Source organism: Cyclopterus lumpus, chromosome 7 (assembly GCF_009769545.1).
Source record: "Cyclopterus lumpus isolate fCycLum1 chromosome 7, fCycLum1.pri, whole genome shotgun sequence".
NCBI classification, from domain to species: Eukaryota; Metazoa; Chordata; class Actinopteri; order Perciformes; family Cyclopteridae; genus Cyclopterus; species Cyclopterus lumpus.
In genome coordinates this window covers 1,683,248-1,700,967 of record NC_046972.1, presented here as the reverse complement: position 1 = coordinate 1,700,967, position 17,720 = coordinate 1,683,248, and the positions used below count along the sequence as shown (strand labels likewise).

General features: G+C 43.8%; 4 protein-coding genes across 7 annotated transcripts in view; 1 reads left to right on the top strand and 3 right to left on the bottom strand.

Annotated features, from left to right (window-relative positions):
- ikbkg (inhibitor of nuclear factor kappa B kinase regulatory subunit gamma) overlaps positions 1 to 1,838 on the bottom strand; it is an 18,249-nt gene extending 16,411 nt beyond the window's left edge. For 2 of the 3 annotated variants that reach the window (XM_034536173.1, XM_034536175.1), the window contains exons 1-2: positions 1,454 to 1,838; positions 1 to 95 (exon numbers count right to left, since the gene is read on the bottom strand). The exon at positions 1 to 95 is cut by the window's left edge and continues 46 nt beyond it. In XM_034536173.1, the coding sequence (XP_034392064.1) occupies positions 1 to 90 (90 nt within the window). In that variant the 5' untranslated portion in view covers positions 91 to 95; positions 1,454 to 1,838. The remainder of the gene's footprint in view (positions 96 to 1,453) is intronic. The other variant, XM_034536174.1, reaches the window with a different exon arrangement.
- A 325-nt stretch (positions 1,839 to 2,163) lies between these two features.
- tmed4 (transmembrane p24 trafficking protein 4) lies at positions 2,164 to 7,868 on the top strand. Its single transcript, XM_034538271.1, has 5 exons — positions 2,164 to 2,372; positions 2,859 to 2,959; positions 3,046 to 3,171; positions 5,503 to 5,649; positions 6,110 to 7,868. Exons 1-5 carry the CDS (start codon positions 2,234 to 2,236, stop codon positions 6,257 to 6,259), a joined length of 663 nt encoding a protein of 220 aa, XP_034394162.1. The 5' UTR covers positions 2,164 to 2,233; the 3' UTR covers positions 6,260 to 7,868.
- Positions 7,869 to 8,511: 643 nt separating this feature from the next.
- On the bottom strand, positions 8,512 to 12,479 carry plpbp (pyridoxal phosphate binding protein). 2 transcript variants are annotated; one of them, XM_034538258.1, is made up of 8 exons: positions 12,322 to 12,479; positions 11,772 to 11,879; positions 11,625 to 11,660; positions 11,472 to 11,547; positions 11,253 to 11,393; positions 11,027 to 11,169; positions 9,725 to 9,823; positions 8,512 to 9,168 (listed from the first exon to the last, which is right to left on the bottom strand). In XM_034538258.1, exons 1-8 carry the CDS (start codon positions 12,409 to 12,411, stop codon positions 8,989 to 8,991), a joined length of 873 nt encoding a protein of 290 aa, XP_034394149.1. In that variant the 5' UTR covers positions 12,412 to 12,479; the 3' UTR covers positions 8,512 to 8,988. The 2 variants fall into 2 exon arrangements, with proteins under 2 accessions (XP_034394149.1, XP_034394150.1); XM_034538259.1 differs by lacking the exon at positions 12,322 to 12,479 and adding an exon at positions 12,056 to 12,247.
- Positions 12,480 to 15,102: 2,623 nt separating this feature from the next.
- Positions 15,103 to 16,477, bottom strand: snrpg (small nuclear ribonucleoprotein polypeptide G). Its single transcript, XM_034537288.1, has 4 exons — positions 16,342 to 16,477; positions 16,167 to 16,189; positions 15,858 to 15,982; positions 15,103 to 15,327 (listed from the first exon to the last, which is right to left on the bottom strand). The coding sequence occupies exons 1-4, from the start codon at positions 16,371 to 16,373 to the stop codon at positions 15,277 to 15,279; spliced, it is 231 nt and encodes a 76-aa protein (XP_034393179.1). The 5' UTR covers positions 16,374 to 16,477; the 3' UTR covers positions 15,103 to 15,276.
- Positions 16,478 to 17,720: the final 1,243 nt, after the last annotated feature.

Genomic DNA, 17,720 nt, shown 5'->3' with positions numbered 1-17,720 from the left:
GGATGCCAGTTCTGGTGGGACTCGGAGGGTCCCGCCACTCTCTTCTGACATCTCCCACTGCATTGGGCCATCAGGTTGGGGCTGCACCATCCCTACTGACAGACACACACACACACACCTCAACCTTTTAAGACCCATGGCGCCCAATTTACGCGCCTATTTACACATCATAGTTAGACTGTGTAAAACCTTACAATAAACATGAGCAAATATATTGATGTTATACATCAAATTAAACAAGAGAACTCGGGCTACAAGACTCAGTAAGCCATTTCCACACAACTCAAACACCAACTGAAAGAATTATGAAAATATCATAATCATCATTTTGTCAGGAGTCAGCCCACTCAGCACGTTTCCGGAACTAGAATCCCGTAGCTCGGTGCTATCAGAAAAAGCCAGATAGCAAAAAGCAAGAGGACTCCACACAGATTCTAAATGTCATTTCAAAATCCTTCTGTACCAAAGCATCACCGAGATATGAGCCAATAAACACAGCAACATGAATCGATTTAGCGCTTACAGTCACAAATGTTGCTTATTTTTTGAAAAAAAATTCATTTTTCTTCTTCTAATCAACAAAGACTGCTATATTTGGATGTATTGAACACCATAAGTAATATAAAAGTGAAATATATGGTTTGGTACATGAGAAAATTTAAATTGCCCAAATGCCCATTTCGCCTAATTAATCTGTACTAAAACCTCTCTAACTTTGTTCTGCTTTACTTTTTCAAAGTGAAACTTTGCAGAGAGACTGGTCCCATATTGTGCTATGATCTCTGATGTGCTTTGCTGTTTCTGTGCATCTTTCCAAGAGATAATCATCCTGAAAGTGCTTTTTTTTCTAGGCTAGAAAATAGCTTGGGGGCTTAAAAGGTTAAACTGTTATTTGGGGAAGATCACTGCATAAATAACAATGCCTGTGTTGTGTTTCACCGCTGATATACGTTTCATTGACCTTTATCCTAACCCAGCCTTAACCCTAACCTAACTGATAAGCTTAACCTGGCATTAACTAACCCTGATCCGTAGTCTCTGCCACACTAACCATAATCTAACCATCATTGGAACGGGACTGAAACAGAAGTGGACCCTAACCGCATTGACCATCACTACTGACACAGTGATCCCCGTGAGGCGGCCTGGGGTTTCTCTTTCACTTTGATCTAGCATCATGACCCTGATCCAGGTCTGAGGAGGCCGCTTGTCTCAGGACTCACTGGTGTCAATGACATGACGTCATTCCCAATACCACGAGGATACCGTGAACATATTTCTTTAGCCACCATGTGAACAGAAGTGTAATCCATCTGGTGTTATACTCATCGGGTGTTATTATTATAATCTCGGGTTTATCTCATGTTTGAAAGTTTACAACTATGTGGTTTTCCACCGCGCACCAAGACGGGGTCCTAGGAGCCACACTACGCTACAGGTGGAGTCCTCTTACCCGCTCCTCTTTCTCACTGGGGTCGTCCGAAATTACAGGCGAGCAGGCTGTCACCAGATCCAACGTGCTATCCGGTGAGCTGTCCGGTGAGCTATCCGGTGAGCTAACCTAGCCCGTTAGCTGGCTGGCCGATGCTAGATCGAGAGCTCGCGCTGGAACGTTAGCTCGTGAGCCCCTCGGGTCATGCAGCACCAGTATCGGGTCTCCGAGGCGCGTGTTGACACAAACAACGACCCGTATCAACGAACTGCGTGTCTTCCGGAAGTCATTTGGCCCCGTTCTGTAACGTTATCCTGTCACTGTGTGTGTGTGTGCGTGAGGTTATCTGTCAAAGCAGAGGCGACTGTTGTTAGCTCAGAAATATTTCATGGGTTGGTTACCCTGAGCGAGGCCTTGCAGGCAACACTTCCGTTCTAGCTACAAACAACGACTTTGGTGTAATCAATGTAGTGGCATTCGACTCTAAATCTTCATGACACAAATCATGCATAACCAACAGTGTAATTTACAAATGACTCTTTTCTGAGGTTTTATTAGCTATTTAACTCTCACATTTGTCCAGCAGTAGCCTAAACGTGTGACCTTATCTTCAAACTATGAATGTCCCCATGCACTGCCCTGAGCTCGTTCAGTCAAATGATCTGTGCCAGAATACAGGGAGTGCTGCCTGAGAGGCGATACTCAGGGCATCCAAAAAATCCCCTTCCTTCTTCCGCTGTGGTGGATGACGTCATCCGGCTGCAGCATCACAGCTTCTTTTGCTGATGCGAGAGCAGCTCCATGATGCTCTCGGCCCCTGCTGCTGGAGTTCTGGTCCTCTTAGCTTGGATTCATCCAGGTCACGCGCTCTATTTCCACATCGGAGAGACAGAGAAGAAATGCTTCATTGAAGAGATTCCGGACGAGACCATGGTTATCGGTAAGCGTCTGGCACCGAACAGGAGACAACCGGTCGGCTTGTGGCTGCTGGGTAACTGTTGGTCCCTTTGCACATTCACAAGCAAATGTGTCATAGTTGCCCCACCGCACTAGTTTATGTAGTTAATCTGTGGCGGACTCAGACTGTTTCTCAGGTGTTCATCAACCATAGGGGCATCCACATGGAAGCCCATTTCCCACTGTGATGAAAAAAAAAAAATTATAATGATGAGAAACTCTCAAAATAATGACTTAGTATCTCATGATGATCTTTGTGAGATGCGATGTCATCATTGTGAGATACAATGCCTTATGATGAGATAATATCTCATTATGAGAGATGTATGTATATATATATATATATATATATATATATATATATATATATATATATATATATATATATATATATGTGTATGTGTGTGTGTGTGTGTGTGTGTGTATATATATATATATATATACATATGTTGCTTTGCCTGTCTGACAGGAAAGTACAGGACTCAACTGTGGGACAAACAGACCAGTTCCTTTCTCCCAGCCACGCCTGGCCTTGGGATGCATGTGGAGATCAAGGATCCAGAGACCAAGGTAAGGACAGAGGAGCTGGTGTCATAAAACATACCCACATACATATCAACAGAATTGAACAAAACAATCTTTTACAACCCTCCCAGATTATCCTCTCTCGTCAATATGGGTCAGACGGACGGTTCACCTTCACCTCCCACACTCCTGGAGAACATCAGATCTGTTTGCACTCCAACTCCACCAAGATAGCTCTGTTTGCAGGAGGAAAACTGGTATGAACATAGTCACTGCTTTTTGATGGAGCAGTAAGATAGTTAGTAGCATTGTTAAATATGCACCCCCACACAGGTATTTCCAAGTTATTCTGGCTGATGAGATAAGATCTGGTTTGAGAAGAGGGTGAACTCAGTTTGAAGTCACACTCACAGCTGCATAACGCCACCTTCGTTTAGTGTACAAGGGTATGAACTCAGTGACAAGCTTTAGGATAAACTTCCTTCCCTCCAGCAAGGACACAGTTAATAAATATCAGCGACTGGGGCTCAGTGGTTAGCAGGTCTGTCTTCCAATCAGAGGATCGGAGGGTCGATCTCCGGCTCCGCCTGCCCTCGTCCATGTGTCCTTGAGCAAGACTCTTAACCCTGAATTGCTCCCCGTAGACAGGTGTATGAATGTAAGTCACATTTAGAAAAGGGTCAGCTAAATGAAATGTAATGTAATATCAGTATCAGAAATGCTGGAATTGTTTTTTTTACAGTTGCTCCCTATTCTAAAAAAAAGTCAAAAAGTCAGCTTTATTGTCATTTCTTTCATTTGTGCAGACATACAAAAGATCTTAAATTATGTTTCTCTCTTGTCCAACATAAAGTGATAGTAGTGATAATAATAATAAAGTGCAAAAAAGATAACAACAACAACAAAGAACATGTAGACAACATACAAGTTAAGATACTATAAAAACTATGACACTTTACATCTGTATTGTAGCAGCAGTCGGACATGGAGTTTTAGCAGCATAATTTCGACATATGTGTCTAAAAGAGGAGTGGGAGTGGGGAGAGAGTTCAGCTTCCTGACAGCCTGGTGGACGAAGCTGTTTGACAGTCTGGTGGTGTGAGCCCGGAGGCTCCGGTATCTCCTCCCAGAGGGCAGGAGGCTGAAGAGACCGTCTGAGGGGTGGCAGGAGTCGCTCACAATCATGGTCACTTTGCGGGTGTTATATATCTCCTTCAGGGAGGGGGGGGAGTGAGGCACCGATGATCCGTCCAGCTGCATATCACAAATAAATTATAAATAAGATATACAAATTGTAAGATTCGTGTTCAAAGCTCCGGGTCCCGTGGCCGCAGGAAATTCAGGATTCGAGTTAAAGTTTAACAATATTTAATGGCAAAGATAATACTCATGTAGCGTTCACGATCGTGGGGCCAGAAAGGAGGAACTCTCCACAGACGGAGTGCAGCTCCCAGGGAGCCACAGACCGGGGCTGTCTCGAGTCTCCAGACCAGTAGAACCATGTCCCCAGAACAAATGCTCGGTCGTTAGTATGGTCATGCAAATGAATTCACACCTAAAGGTTAGTTCCATTGGTCAGTTCAAAGGATGCCGCCATTCTGTTCGCTACACCAATTAGTAAACAGGCGAGGTCAAAGCTCACTCTTCCGGTCAAGGACAGGAAGTTCCCCTTCACAATAAAACCCTATTATCCTGCCTTCCGAATAAAAGCAACACATTAGGTTTCAATCGGCATCCATTTTAACTATTGTCTAAACAATAAAACATTCATTCATTCTCATGCATCATACAGTTAATCATTACATTTGTCATTAAAACAGAATAATAAAACAGTGATCCTCTCTTATGTTTCACAATACATTCCTCCAGAATATTCCTCATAATATCCCAAATTAATTATCATATCTTCCTTTATGTATTAATTTAAAACATAAACTTCTCTTATCTACATGTGCAAATATATATAAAATCCACTACAACCTAACAATATGTAAAATAACAACAATGCAAATAACGCTGAAAGTGGGATCTATGATTATGTGTACAAAAATGCAAGAATGGTAATAATAAATGCAGTTGAAGATATAAAGTATGGGGCTATGGTTTGGAATTTGGTCAGGCAAAGCGATAAACACCTGTTAAATAGAATGAAAGAAACACCCATAACAGTAATAGTGCACATACTATCGTTTTTGCCCTGTGAACTTCTCCTGCATTTTAAAGTGAGGAGAAAGGAATCAACCAAGAGCACAAGGTCTAGAATGGGTCATCAGACGGATCCATAAGTAGTCAGTTCTGGTTCTGAAGCCACTATTTGGTAACCTGCAGTGAAAAAGGTCTTACGGAGGCATTTATTACTGTTGTACTAACCTTTTGGCATATCTCCAAAAATACAGGAAGTGAAAGGAAACATGAATAATAATAGCCAGCATCCTTGACGTTAAACATCCCATTATCTCCAGAGGAGGCTGAATACTCGGGACAATACCAACAATGATGTTCATGGACCACCAGTGCAGATCCCAACTGTTTTTATGAAACACCTTATTTGTAATTTCTGTTCCTGTTGATTTCCATTCATGTCGCAGAAAGTGCATCTGGATATTCAGGTCGGAGAACACACAAACAACTACCCTGAAATCGCTGCGAAGGACAAACTCACGGAGCTGCAGCTGCGAGTCCGACAGCTGCTGGACCAAGTGGAGCAGATCCAGAAGGAGCAGAACTACCAGAGGGTCAGTAAAAGAAACACCAGCACACCAACCAGGGTCATTTAAACTAGGATTAGTCATTTAAACTAGGATTAGTCATTTAAACTAAAATTAGTTAAGCAGAGTTCAACAAAACAAGCTTTAAAGGGAGGAAATCCAGATTGAAAACTGATGATGCTTGTTTACCCAAATTAAATGAAGGAACGTCAGGACCGAGTAAGTAGGCCATAAAAGAGGGAGCTGCTTTTTAGTCCTAATGGTACTCATGATGACTCAGCAGAAAAGATCCAAATTCTCCTCCTTTGAGATAAACTTGTCTGATTTTAACAGAGCAATATTGCAAATATATCATCATCACAATGAGGAGAAACCTTTGTCACTGTAAAGATACAAGAGACTCTCTTGGTTTAGGAATTATTTAGCTCAGTCTATCTGGAAGAGGCAGCCATCTTTGTGTGAGGCTGATCATTGGTGTCTCCTGCAGTATCGAGAGGAGCGCTTCCGCACGACGAGTGAGAGCACCAACCAGCGTGTGCTCTGGTGGTCCATCGCTCAGACGCTCATCCTCCTCGTCACCGGCATTTGGCAGATGAAGCACCTCAAAAGCTTCTTTGAGGCCAAGAAACTGGTGTAACGTCCGTGTGAGCGGCGGCCGCGTCGGGGCGCGGCGTCAACGCGAGTCGCCGTCATTGGCGGACCAGAATGGAGAGACGCCTCCTCCCACCCACAACGTAGAGACGCCTGGTAGGAGACGCACTCCTGACATCAGCCACTAGAGCCAATCCACACAGGCACATGTCACCTGAGTCTGTGTGACCTCACACGGGGTTCAGGCTATATTATGGCTGCTGTTTCGTTGTGTTCGTTGCCCTGACAACGCTGGACATGTCGCGTGTTCTGTCCTCAGCTCAAGAAGAAGCAGACATTAGTGAACTGAGATGTTTGTAGACAGGAGTGAATGATATGTAGGAATGAGGATAATTGCTTTATTGATACATGCCTCTATGGAGGTCAAATTGTTGCACGTAGTTTTATTAACAGGCCTTTTTTATTTTGTATTGATAGATTTTATTTTCCTTATTTATATTACAACAAAAACAGTACACAGAAACACTGAAAGGGCAGACACACACACACACACACACACACAAACACATACACACACACACACACACACACACACACACACACACACACACACATTTTTCCCATTCACGGTAGCTATATGCACTATTTTTCAAGCATTTTCAGATAATAGAATGACTAAACATCATTTGGGAAAAATGTCATCCTGTAGAGCCTATTTTTCTTTATAGAATTGTTCTCCAACTGTCTCATCTTCACTCTTGCCACCTAAAAAGATGCCAAATTATTTTAAATGTTATATAACACATGTAGGTATAGTAGGAATTTTTCATAATTGGAGTTCACAGAGTGAAAGTTCAGCTGACCACTCAGAGAGAATGACAAGAAGTTAAACAAAGTCAAATCTAGATTGTGCCCCCCTCCAGATCTTAAAGAAGCCAAGTCCTCTTTAAACCAGCCGTCTATTTGGTTTCTCACCTTTTAATGAATACGTGCGGTCCGTTGATCCAATCTATTCCCAGGTTCTCTAACCCTATACTTTATGTAACGCTTGTATTTAGCATGCATGATATAGACCCTTCTTAAAGGGTTTATTACACACAGTAATACAGTTGTGAGCAGCGTTGAAGACATTTTAAAGTGTTAATTAATGTATTTGTGAACCATTATAACCTCCCATGATTCAGTTGTAGCTGATGAATTACTCAACACAGTATGACAAAGCTGTACTGTAATGAAACATGTATTAAGTGATTATAAATGAATTCTAATCCCATGAAGACGTGTTGAGCTTCAGGTTCATTCTTCAGTTCAGAGTTCTGAACTGAAGGTCCACTTCCAGAGCTTTGTGCCGCTCATGGAATGGGCTTACTGGCTGAAGAAGATTTAAGTACATACTTCTTTAATGAATAGTTAATGCACATAATAAATACTTCCTGTTTGATAAATGCTCAGAGAAGTTATAATGGTTGACATCTCTCTCCTTACAGAATGAGGTGTTTCCATCTTTCTTGTGACTGTATATAGAGTTCTGTGTGCTGTACATCGGGTTTGTGATGCCTCTTAATAACAGCATTCTACTGTATGTTGTAAATAAGTGTATTGACTGTTTTCTAATGCCTTTTAAAGATTAAATGCGTTTGTTTTTCCAGTTGTCACCAAGATTCGTTTCCTCAAACACGTATTTATTGCGGAGCTTAAACAAGTGTACCGTCATTATCGTGAGCTATTTGGGGTTCCACTTATCAATTTTGATACTTTTAAAATTCTGCTAATTCAGATTCATGAGTCATTTAAAGGGAATATCGTGAGTGTTTTTTTTTTTTTCAGGCATTAAATATTTTTTTCAAATAGTTCAAGTTACTCTTAGACTGGTATTTTCATTGTGGTCCAGATGTCACCTCCATGTGCTTAATAAAGACATTTTGGCCAAACTGTCATTTGTGCCCATTACAAGAACTACACCTTTCAACAGAATTATTGCTTGGCTTTGGCCTCAGTCACTCTCTTTATACATCACGGACATTAAAAGCACCGACCTTGAGACATGGTTGAAGACAGTCTGGTACACATGACTTCTGCCCAGCCCAAAGGTCCGGGACGTCCTCTGAGGCTAATGTGTGATTTTGGGCTGAACACAACAAAGTGAACTGAATCAGTGCCACGCCACTGCAGCTAGAGCACCAAAGCTCACTCTGCATGGATTCACTCCCCCTCGTCTCAAAACCCTTTTCTCTCGTTAATATCAAGAATAGAGATCGGACACAACATAAGAAACCATTTCAAACACACAATACTATGTCATTATAAAAGGGATAAATGGTTTATTAAATCAAGTCTTCAGTTTCATCTGTACAACATCTGGGACACTGTACACAACCGAGCACATTTCAACACGTCGGGGTTGGAAAGGTAGAAAATGTCACGTCAGCACAACAGATATATCGGGAACTCCTGTGAAGTCGTTCCCACGTCACCCTGTTTTCAGTGGTTGTACATCTATCTTGTAGGAGAGAGAGCTCCGCGGGGAGGAAGTCAGAGCACTAAAGGTTAGTAACACACTACTTTAAAAAAGGTACTGAATGCCACTTGTTAATGCTTAAAAGAGCAAGAAGGGCACAACAAGTGAAGAGGATTAGGGCGTCACTTTCAAATGATGCAACACTCGTGCACTCCTAGCTCCATGCGGCTCTGTGGAGATGATCTGCTTCACTGCTCTATTCAGTTTGCGTGTGAAGACGGTTGTTTTTTTTGTTTTCCCATGAAGGTTATTTCTTCTTAGTGTTCAGACACAGTGAGGTGCTGCATCTTGGTGGCGGCCTCCTCGGACACCTTCTTGCTGGTCTTCTCGGGGCTGGGGGCCGGGCTGGGGTTCGGAGTGTTGGCGGCGCTGTTGGGGTACTCCCTGTTGCCGAAGATGACGCTGCCCACTCGCACGTTGGTGGCGCCCACCTCGATCTTCAATACATGGAGGACCGGAACGGAGGTGCAGGGAAAAGCTTCCGTTAACACATCAGTCTTATTTTGTGTCTCCTCGATTCCTTTCCTTGCCTCTTAGATCCAGGAGCGGAGGAGGCGAGGAGAGAGGGCTCATGTGTCATTGATCATGTACACAACTTAGCTGAATCTATATTCATGTTTATTTGATGCATTTGCCCAGTTGGGCAAGTGAGTCACAAATCTATTAGTCAATATTAACTTGCCCTATACAAGTGGTTTCATGTATTAGTTATAACAACTATGCTTCTGTTTGTGCATAGTTGGAGTTCCGCCCACATCCTCTCCAACGCCAGCCTATCAAATGTCTGTTTCCAGGGAAACGAAAACACTCGCTTTAGCTTGTAGACTTTACCGACTCACAAGCGATGATCCAATCCATAGAGCATATTTAAAAACAACACTTGTGGACCACAGGGCTGTGCAATGATGAAGACTCCTCAGCTACAGAATCAAACCATTTCATCATGTCTTCCATATTTGTGCTGAACTAGAGTTCATAAATGCAGATACTCACCGCGTGTTCAAAGTCCGTGGACATACCCATGCTGAGCTCCACCTCCTCCAGAGGCAGCTCCAGGCCGTCACACACCTCCTGCCTCCGGCTCAGCAGCATCTAAGACGTGTTGAGATGTTAAAACACACACACACCGTTCCCCCATGACCTCCAACCTAATTAATGTACCTTTATCAGCCCATAGGAACTAGGGCTGCTCGATTATGGCCAAAATCATAATCACGATTATTTTGATCAATATTGAGATCACGATTGTGCAATAATTTTAGGGACAACATCTTTTTATTGCGCTTTCACGTTTAAATGAACAAGAACTCTGCTTTCACTTTCACACGTTCCAGTAATGTACACATCTTTGCATCACAATAAAACATATACGGTTCTTATTCACCTAAAGCAAAATATAATTAAAATGTTTACCCAAAATAAAGGGCTTGCCTTTGGGAGGCGGATGGATACGCTGTCGCGCTATGCAGGGTCGCGTTTATGGTTTTCTGTGTCGACGTTGGACATGGACGGAGGTCCAGTGAGGTACTGTTAGCTTTAGCCTTCATGCATTCGTCGTACTGTGGTTTGTGGTGATTGTTCAGGTGGTTGAACACGTTAGTTGTGTTGCTATGCAGCGCAGACACAACTCTAACGCACTCTGTGCACGTGATTTGTTCTTGGTTAACATCACTTGCCCTAAATCCAAAAACCTTCCAGACAACAGACGATGATCCTATTGAGGGACTAGCTCCTCGCCTTCTGCTCCTGACATGTGATGACCTTTCACACGACACCCGGTACCTCTGCTCTCTGTTCTGTTGTCTCTCTCCTCTTCTACTAACCGGAGTCGACTGCAGACACAACTTTTTTTTTAGGCTGCCGCTGCAAGGTGCGCGCGCAAGACACCTCCCATCTCGTTCTCCGTTAGTTGAGGAAGCGCTTGATTTGATGTGTGGCAGAGCAGCATTTTAAACCTCAATATCGCGGACGATCATGCTCGTTTAATCGTGGCAGCCAAAATCGTGATCGAGATTAAAATTTGATTAATTGAGCAGCCCTAATAGGAACACTGATACTGATGTTCTTGTGGGGTGAATTTATCTACTTTGAGATGCACATATTTCTAGAAGGATTTTTGGTTTTTGAAAAGTTTCTCTGGTGTCCTTCAGAGGACAAAATGTCAGCGGCAAAAAATGGCCACAAAATATTAATATAATTTTCCACTTCAGTCCTGATCAGAACCATCACATCTGTTAAAGCTACAGTACTGATCTAATGTGTAGTTTAGCTTGAATGTGAAACACCATCTTGTACCTGGAAGTCTGGATTGGGGCCCAGGGAGAGGTCGTAGCCATAGCGCCCGATGGTCATGAGTCCTGAGAAGTGCAGGGCGGCGCACTGGGACACGATGTGTTTCACCGTCTTCACCGTCTCCTCCGGCGGAAGCCCGCGTTTACCTGCAACACACGGTCGGTAGACGTGAACGTTTGGGCTCGCCGGGCCAGAGCGGAAGATTCAAAGCCGAGGGATCGACGCTCACTCTGCTCGCCGCTGGTGTTGAGCTGCACCATGACCTTTAACCTCTGCGCACCGGCTCCTCTGACACGCTGCCACGAGCTGTTGACCTTGTCGGCCAGTTTGGCCGAGTCGACCGTCTCCACGAGAAAGAGGTTTGGCACGCCTGGGGAACAGAACCACGAGACTCAGTTCAGGGCCTTCCTCACATGCAGCTGGAGCAGCACAGGAGGCGACACCTCACCCAGAAGCTTGTTGACATTGTTCTTCTGCAGATGGCCTATGAAGTGCCACTTGATGTCTGGACACAAGTCTAGAATCTTGATGAGGACAAAAGAAACGCTGTATTAATCTGTCACAGTGGAGAAAAAGGTCAATTGTACTGATGTAGCCCTACCAGAGGATCTGAAGCTTTGTCCACCAGTTCGTTGACCTGGAGTGGACATAAAGGACCAGGTCAGTTTCTACAATTTCCTTCCCCTGAGACCTTCCTGTGTTCTTGTAAAGTTTGGATTGATCCACACCAGCAGCATGTTACACTCACATAATTCTCTCCAAAGTTCCGCTGCCCTTGTCTGTAGGCCTCCACGACCATCTCGGGGGGCTTGGTCTTGCTGACAGCTACGAGGCGGGGCGGCACGGCTGGCAGTGTCTGGGGAAGGAGGGCACATGCTCATGTCTCTGCATCCAGATCAGAGTGTGTGATGCTGGGTCCTGTAAACATTGAGGGAACCAGCTGGTCCGCGTCATGAGGATCATTGAGATCCTGACACACACACATCTGAGTGCTGCTGTGCGTTCTACCACATGCTCGACCTCGATACCAACCTTGATGCTCCTCTAACAGGAGCATTGGAGAACATGTCCCACAGAGCTGTGGTGTACACGGGCAGCCCGGTGACAACCACGCGCATGCAGCGAGAGGAAGTCACATGTTGTCCCCGATAAGCATGCATGTGTTACGGAAGAGCTGCCGCGAGCCATCCACAGGTTCAGGTGTGTGGCTGCCTTACGTAAAGAGCCCCGCTGCCGCAGCGCGAGCGCGGAGCGACGGCCGCGGGGCTCCGGAGCAGAGCCTCCCCGGCTGCGGTTACCTTGGGCCGCCGTGCCGCCGCCTGGTTCAGCCGTTCCACGACCGCCTGTAGCGCCTTCCCAACCTCCTCCGACATTGCTACTTTCCACATACGGTCAAACGGCTACGACACGAAGCGTAGAGGTTCGTGTCCGCGATGACGACACTAGCCTTTCAAAATAAAAGTCCACCTGAGGAGGAAGTGCGTCCTTCAGATACAGCGCCCTCTACTGCTCCTGCTTCAGTTCATTTCCCGGAAGTAAAGCATCAAAATATGTTCCACTGATTACTGATCACACATGCCAGAGCATTACGGCCAGCACGTGCTTCATCTTTACATATTGGGCTTTCAGTTTGAGCTTTTGCTATTTCAATTTCTGTTTCATTGTCATTGTACATTTTGTAAATGTGAATTTAATAAAATAAAATATTATATTTCTAGGTTTTAGCGTGGGTTCTCTCCGGGCTCTCCGGCTTCCTCCCACAGTCCAAAGACATGCTGCAGGTTAATTGATCTCTAAATGTCCCATAGGTGTGAATGTGAGAGTGAATGGTTGTATGTCCCTACATGTGCCCTCGATGGACTGGCGGCCTGTCCAGGGTGTCCCCTGCCTTCGCCCTATGTCAGCTGGGATAGGCTCCAGCGCCCCGCGACCCTAATGAGGATAAGCGGTATTGAAAATGGATGGATGGATTATATTTCTAGGTTTTAGAAGTGTATTACCATATTTAATTAATTGTATCACTTTTAATTTTCTTTGTATGCCTCTACTTTTAATTATAACCCACATATATTCCATATGTTTTCACTCATTTGGGCATATTATTATTATCTAGGAGGCGGGGCCAATATCACCAGGCCCTTGAGGCAGGAGGCATAAAGAAGGAAGGAGGCCATTGGGGGGGCCATTGGGAAGGAGGTCAGGCCCAGGCCAGGGGCTGGATGCAGGAAGCAGGGGCAAGGAGTCGGGAGCCAGGTCCAGCTTCAGAAACAGCCAGGTCCAATAGACCCTATGAGGCGAGAAGGCACAACGACTCCGGGGAAGAAGTAGAGTTAGTAATGTGCAATGAAGAGACGTAAAGGAGAGAGAGAAGAGGAGATAGGTGCTCAGTGTATCCTAAAACATCCCCCAGCAGCCTACAAGCCTATAGCAGCATATCTAGGGGCTGGACCAGGGCAAACTTGATTCAGCCCTAACTATAAGCACTATTAAAGAGGGAAGTCTTCAGTCTACTCTTAAATGAGGTGACTTTGTCTGCCTCCCGGACTGAAATTCAATTCAATTCAATTCAGTTCATTTTGTATAGCCCAATATCACAAATTACAAATTTGCCTCAGAGGGCTTTACAATCTGTACACATACAACATCCCTGTCCCAGGACCTCACATCGGCTCAGGAAAAACTCCCCAAAGATAACCTTTCACAGGGAAAAAAAGGGAAGAAACCTTCAGGAGAGCAACAGAAGAGGATCCCTCTCCCCAGATGAACAGATGCAATAGATGTCATGTGTACAGAATGAACAGCATTACAGAGTTACATAAACACATTACATCAGCAGGGGCCATGGCAGGAGGCCGGCTCACCAGGCAGAAGGCATCAGACACAGCCAGGTCCAATGGACCCTATGAGACGTGAAGTCACAAAGACTCCGGGGAGTTAAAGGTGCAATGGAGAGATGTACATTTAACCATAAGGAGAGAGAGAAGAGGAGATAGGTGCTCAGTGTATCCTAAAACATCCCCCAGCAGCCTATAAGCCTATAGCAGCATATCTAGGGGAAAGTCTTAAGTCTATTCTTAAATGAGGTGACTGTGTCTGCCTCCCGGACTGAAAGTGGAAGCTGGTTCCATAAAAGAGAAGTTTGATAACTGAAGGCTCTGGCTCGCATCCTAATTTGTTGGACTCTAGGAACCACGAGTAGCCCCGCATTTAGTGAGCGCAGCTCTCTAGTGGGGCAATATGGTACTACAAGCTCCTTAAGATATGATGGTGCATCACCAATCAAGGCTTTGTAGGTGAGAAGATGTGATTCTTGATTTTACAGGGAGCCAGTGAAGAGCAGCTAATACAGGAGTAATGTGATCTCTTTTCTTAGTTTATGTTAATACATTCTGGATTAACTGGAGGGATTTAAGAGATTTATTAGAGCAGCCTGATAAGGAGTTGCAGTAATCTAGTCTAGAAGTAACAAACGCGTGAACCAGCTTTTCTGCATCTTTTTGAGACAAGATGTGCCTGCTTTTTTAAATGTTACGTTGTTATTTATGAAACTAGAGACTCAAATCAGAGAGAATAGTGAATGTAATATGAAGGATTGGGGATATGGAAAACATCCTTAATGTTTATGGGATTTTACAATGGTAACTTTTCTGAAGAACAGATTCATAGAATGGCAAGATGGGCATGTTTGCAAACCAGAAAACTAAATACATCACATTGATGCATCAAATACTGCTCTGAAGAAGTCCTGGTTATTGGTATGTAATATCTCGCAATGCAACCTGAGGTAACTGTATGAGTACACTGTAGAAATGGTTCGGCATTTGTTTTGACAGTTGAAAAGTGTATCATCACATTTAAACTAATCAATCTAAGTAGTATGCAATGCAGTACTGCCTTTATGCATCTCATAAATACATAGTTGTAGGGTTATCCATTATTTATGACCTATGATTTATTTCATAACACTCAACTCTGATATTTATTCTGAAACAAAGCCATGTGCTCCAGAAACATGTACAGAACATACTCAGACGTCAGACAGTAACCCGTCATACGTTAGTAATACACTGTACACAAAATACAAAGAAAGTGATTTATTCACAAGATTATGCAATTCAAAATATGTCCAAAGAAAACATCGCTGACATTGATCAGATAGACATGTTACAACTCAGAGACAGTAAAGGCTCCCTTTCCAAACCAAGTAGTGAAAGGATAACAGGAAGTAAAAAGGTGTGGATCATGCTCTGCTCTCATACTCTCTCCAAGGCCTCCAACATGATGATGCTGTTTCCCCTGATCACCTATGAGAAAGGAGACCACACAGACTTATTAACACACAAACTGATGACTTCCTCCAGTTTCACCGTTACATTTAGATCACCTTTACAAGTCACAGAGAACAGAGCTCCCCTAACCTGGTATCACCAGGCCTGACTGTGTGCATGCTGGCTCATTGTTAACGTTCACATTGGAGGCGTTTCAGCCTCCTTTTTTTTAGATCTTCTGTTTCACCTGAAGGAACCGATGCCCTTTTATTTAAAGCCCTCCCGGGGCTCGTTGCACTAACTATTTATGTTTTCAGTTAGTTTGCATCAAATCTGCAAGTACAACTAAAGCTTGTCATCAGGACCCAAACAGTCCTTAACTAACAGACAGCAAATGGTTCCCTCTAGTGACATATACTGTAAAGGTCCTTGTGGTGGTCAGCTTAGAATGTGGACAACCAAATTAAATGGAAGCGGTTAGTACATTATTGTAATCGGGTGTGCGATTTTGGACACAGCCCTGTTCACCATGGGAGTTGTAGACAATCGTTTAAAAAGGTACCGACCACCATGCCAATGGTGTTCTGCTGTCCTCCTGGGCCCATCTCCAGAGAGTCGTCCACCACCAGGTTCATGAAGGGGTCGAACCCACGCAGGATGCCCTGCACGTGTCTGCCTCCATTCAGCTTCACTAAAAAGGACAAAAGAAGCCACTTAATTATCCTGCGTGGTCGGTTTCATGACTGTTCATACGCTGATATTCCCTGATCCAGTTCAAACCGGGTTAACCCCCGTTGGGCTGAACAAGTAGAAAACTATAATCTTAAGTGAATAATTTGTAATTAAGGCCTGTACACCGGCTGAGCTTTACTCACGTGACAGCTTCTTGTCCATGAACCTAGAGAGGAAACCACAACGTTAGAGCTTTACAGAGACGAGCTAACGTGAGCGCGTTTCCGATAAGAACAATGGCGCGACTGTGTTTTCTACTAAACAAAGCAGTATCAAAGTACACAGCACCGCTTCATTTAAAACAGCTCGACAACTTACTTCTTCAACTCCGGTGGATGCGCTTTGCTCATTTTGTCTTTAATTACTTAAAGCCGACACAGTTGCTCAGATGTTTGCAGCTTCGCAAAACCAACGGAAGGAAAACGTGCACAGCAGGACCGGAAGTTCTCCGGCAAACCACCATAGCGGACATTTTCTAGCTGTTCTTTCCGTACAGCGCCCCCATGATGCCAGGAGGAGTGCCTGTCGGCTAGCTGTGTATGGTTAAGCGGACATATTTCTTTGAGCGTTAAAGACTGCTGTCATGTGAGCCGGCATTAGCGGATACTCTGTCATGTGAGCCGTCGCTTCAAATGTAATGTAGGCCTACCTCTATTCATGGTGTTACGGTACGAGGGCTTGTACGGCCCAAAAAGCAAGACGAGAGACCCATTTCTCAGCAATAATTTCTCCAATTTGATATAACAAATCAAAAACAACATTATTTTGGACATTATATGAAAGAATATTATAAGAACATATCAAGTTAATTGAAAGTCAGCTCAAATCCAATTTTAGTCATAATTTCACAATATTACAACTGTTACTAAAGCAGATCCTTAAAAGGTTATATTTCTATTCTTTTGAGATTTTACTGTACAATTGTTATCGAAATTAAAGGCAAAGTTGGCTCAAATTAAAAGATGATATTCTTAATTTCCCAATATTTGAACTGTTATTAAAGCATATCTTTAAAAGGTTATATTCTATTTCCACTGGTTTGTTGTTCATGAGGACCTCTGCTATATCCATGGTTATTTCCATGAGGTTTTACTGTACAGTCTTTGAGAAAACTAAAGACAAAGTTAGGTAACAAGAAATAATGTTCATAATTCCCCAATATTTGAACTTTATTTAAAGCGGAACCTTAAAAGTGTATATAAAAATTAAATCTGCAAGCAGCGATGTGCGGGTCCTCGTTCCTCCTCCAAGTCGGGGGTACTGGCCGGACGCCGGCTCAAGCGGCCTGGGAATGTCTGCGACCGTCGGAGTAAGCGTCTGTGAGTTAGTCGTTTTTTCCTGCATGGAGCGATGCTGGAAATTATACTATACTGCAAACATCCCACCACTTGCTGTATCCACTGTATGGCCCGAGACAACATGCATCAACATAATACATTTGAATGGGATCTGATCAATTCCCTTCATCAGGAGTTCAGTAACATATAGTGGCTTGAAATACACAAGAATTACTGGAAAAATCACACAAACTGACTTCCGGTACCGTTTAGAGCATGGTTCCAAGAGACTTTCTTTTCAGTTTACATGTTTTACATATGCCTACCAAGTTTCATTAATGTAGGTGAAGCGTAGCGCTGGGGCTGCTTAAATTAATGTTTGTAGGGGGCGCTATCGAGCCATATTGCCATTCTGAAGCA

Bases quoted from the DNA above. Each gene is read 5' to 3' on its own strand.
- snrpg (XM_034537288.1), bottom strand. From the start codon at position 16,373: ATGAGCAAAGCGCATCCACCGGAGTTGAAGAA. The intron at 16,190-16,341 runs GTAAGTTGTCGA...TTTCCTCTCTAG, and splicing joins CATCCACCGGAGTTGAAGAA to GTTCATGGACAAGAAGCTGT. The intron at 15,328-15,857 runs GTCGGTACCTTT...CCTTTCTCATAG, and splicing joins AGAACACCATTGGCATGGTG to GTGATCAGGGGAAACAGCAT.
- tmed4 (XM_034538271.1), top strand. From the start codon at position 2,234: ATGATGCTCTCGGCCCCTGCTGCTGGAGTTCTGGTCCTCTTAGCTTGG. The intron at 2,960-3,045 runs GTAAGGACAGAG...CAACCCTCCCAG, and splicing joins TCAAGGATCCAGAGACCAAG to ATTATCCTCTCTCGTCAATA. The intron at 5,650-6,109 runs GTCAGTAAAAGA...TGTCTCCTGCAG, and splicing joins AGGAGCAGAACTACCAGAGG to TATCGAGAGGAGCGCTTCCG.
- plpbp (XM_034538258.1), bottom strand. From the start codon at position 12,411: ATGTGGAAAGTAGCAATGTCGGAGGAGGTTGGGAAGGCGCTACAGGCG. The intron at 11,880-12,321 runs GTAACCGCAGCC...CTCCTTCCCCAG, and splicing joins CGGCGGCACGGCGGCCCAAG to ACACTGCCAGCCGTGCCGCC. The intron at 11,394-11,471 runs GTGAGGTGTCGC...TCTGTTCCCCAG, and splicing joins CAATGTCAACAAGCTTCTGG to GCGTGCCAAACCTCTTTCTC.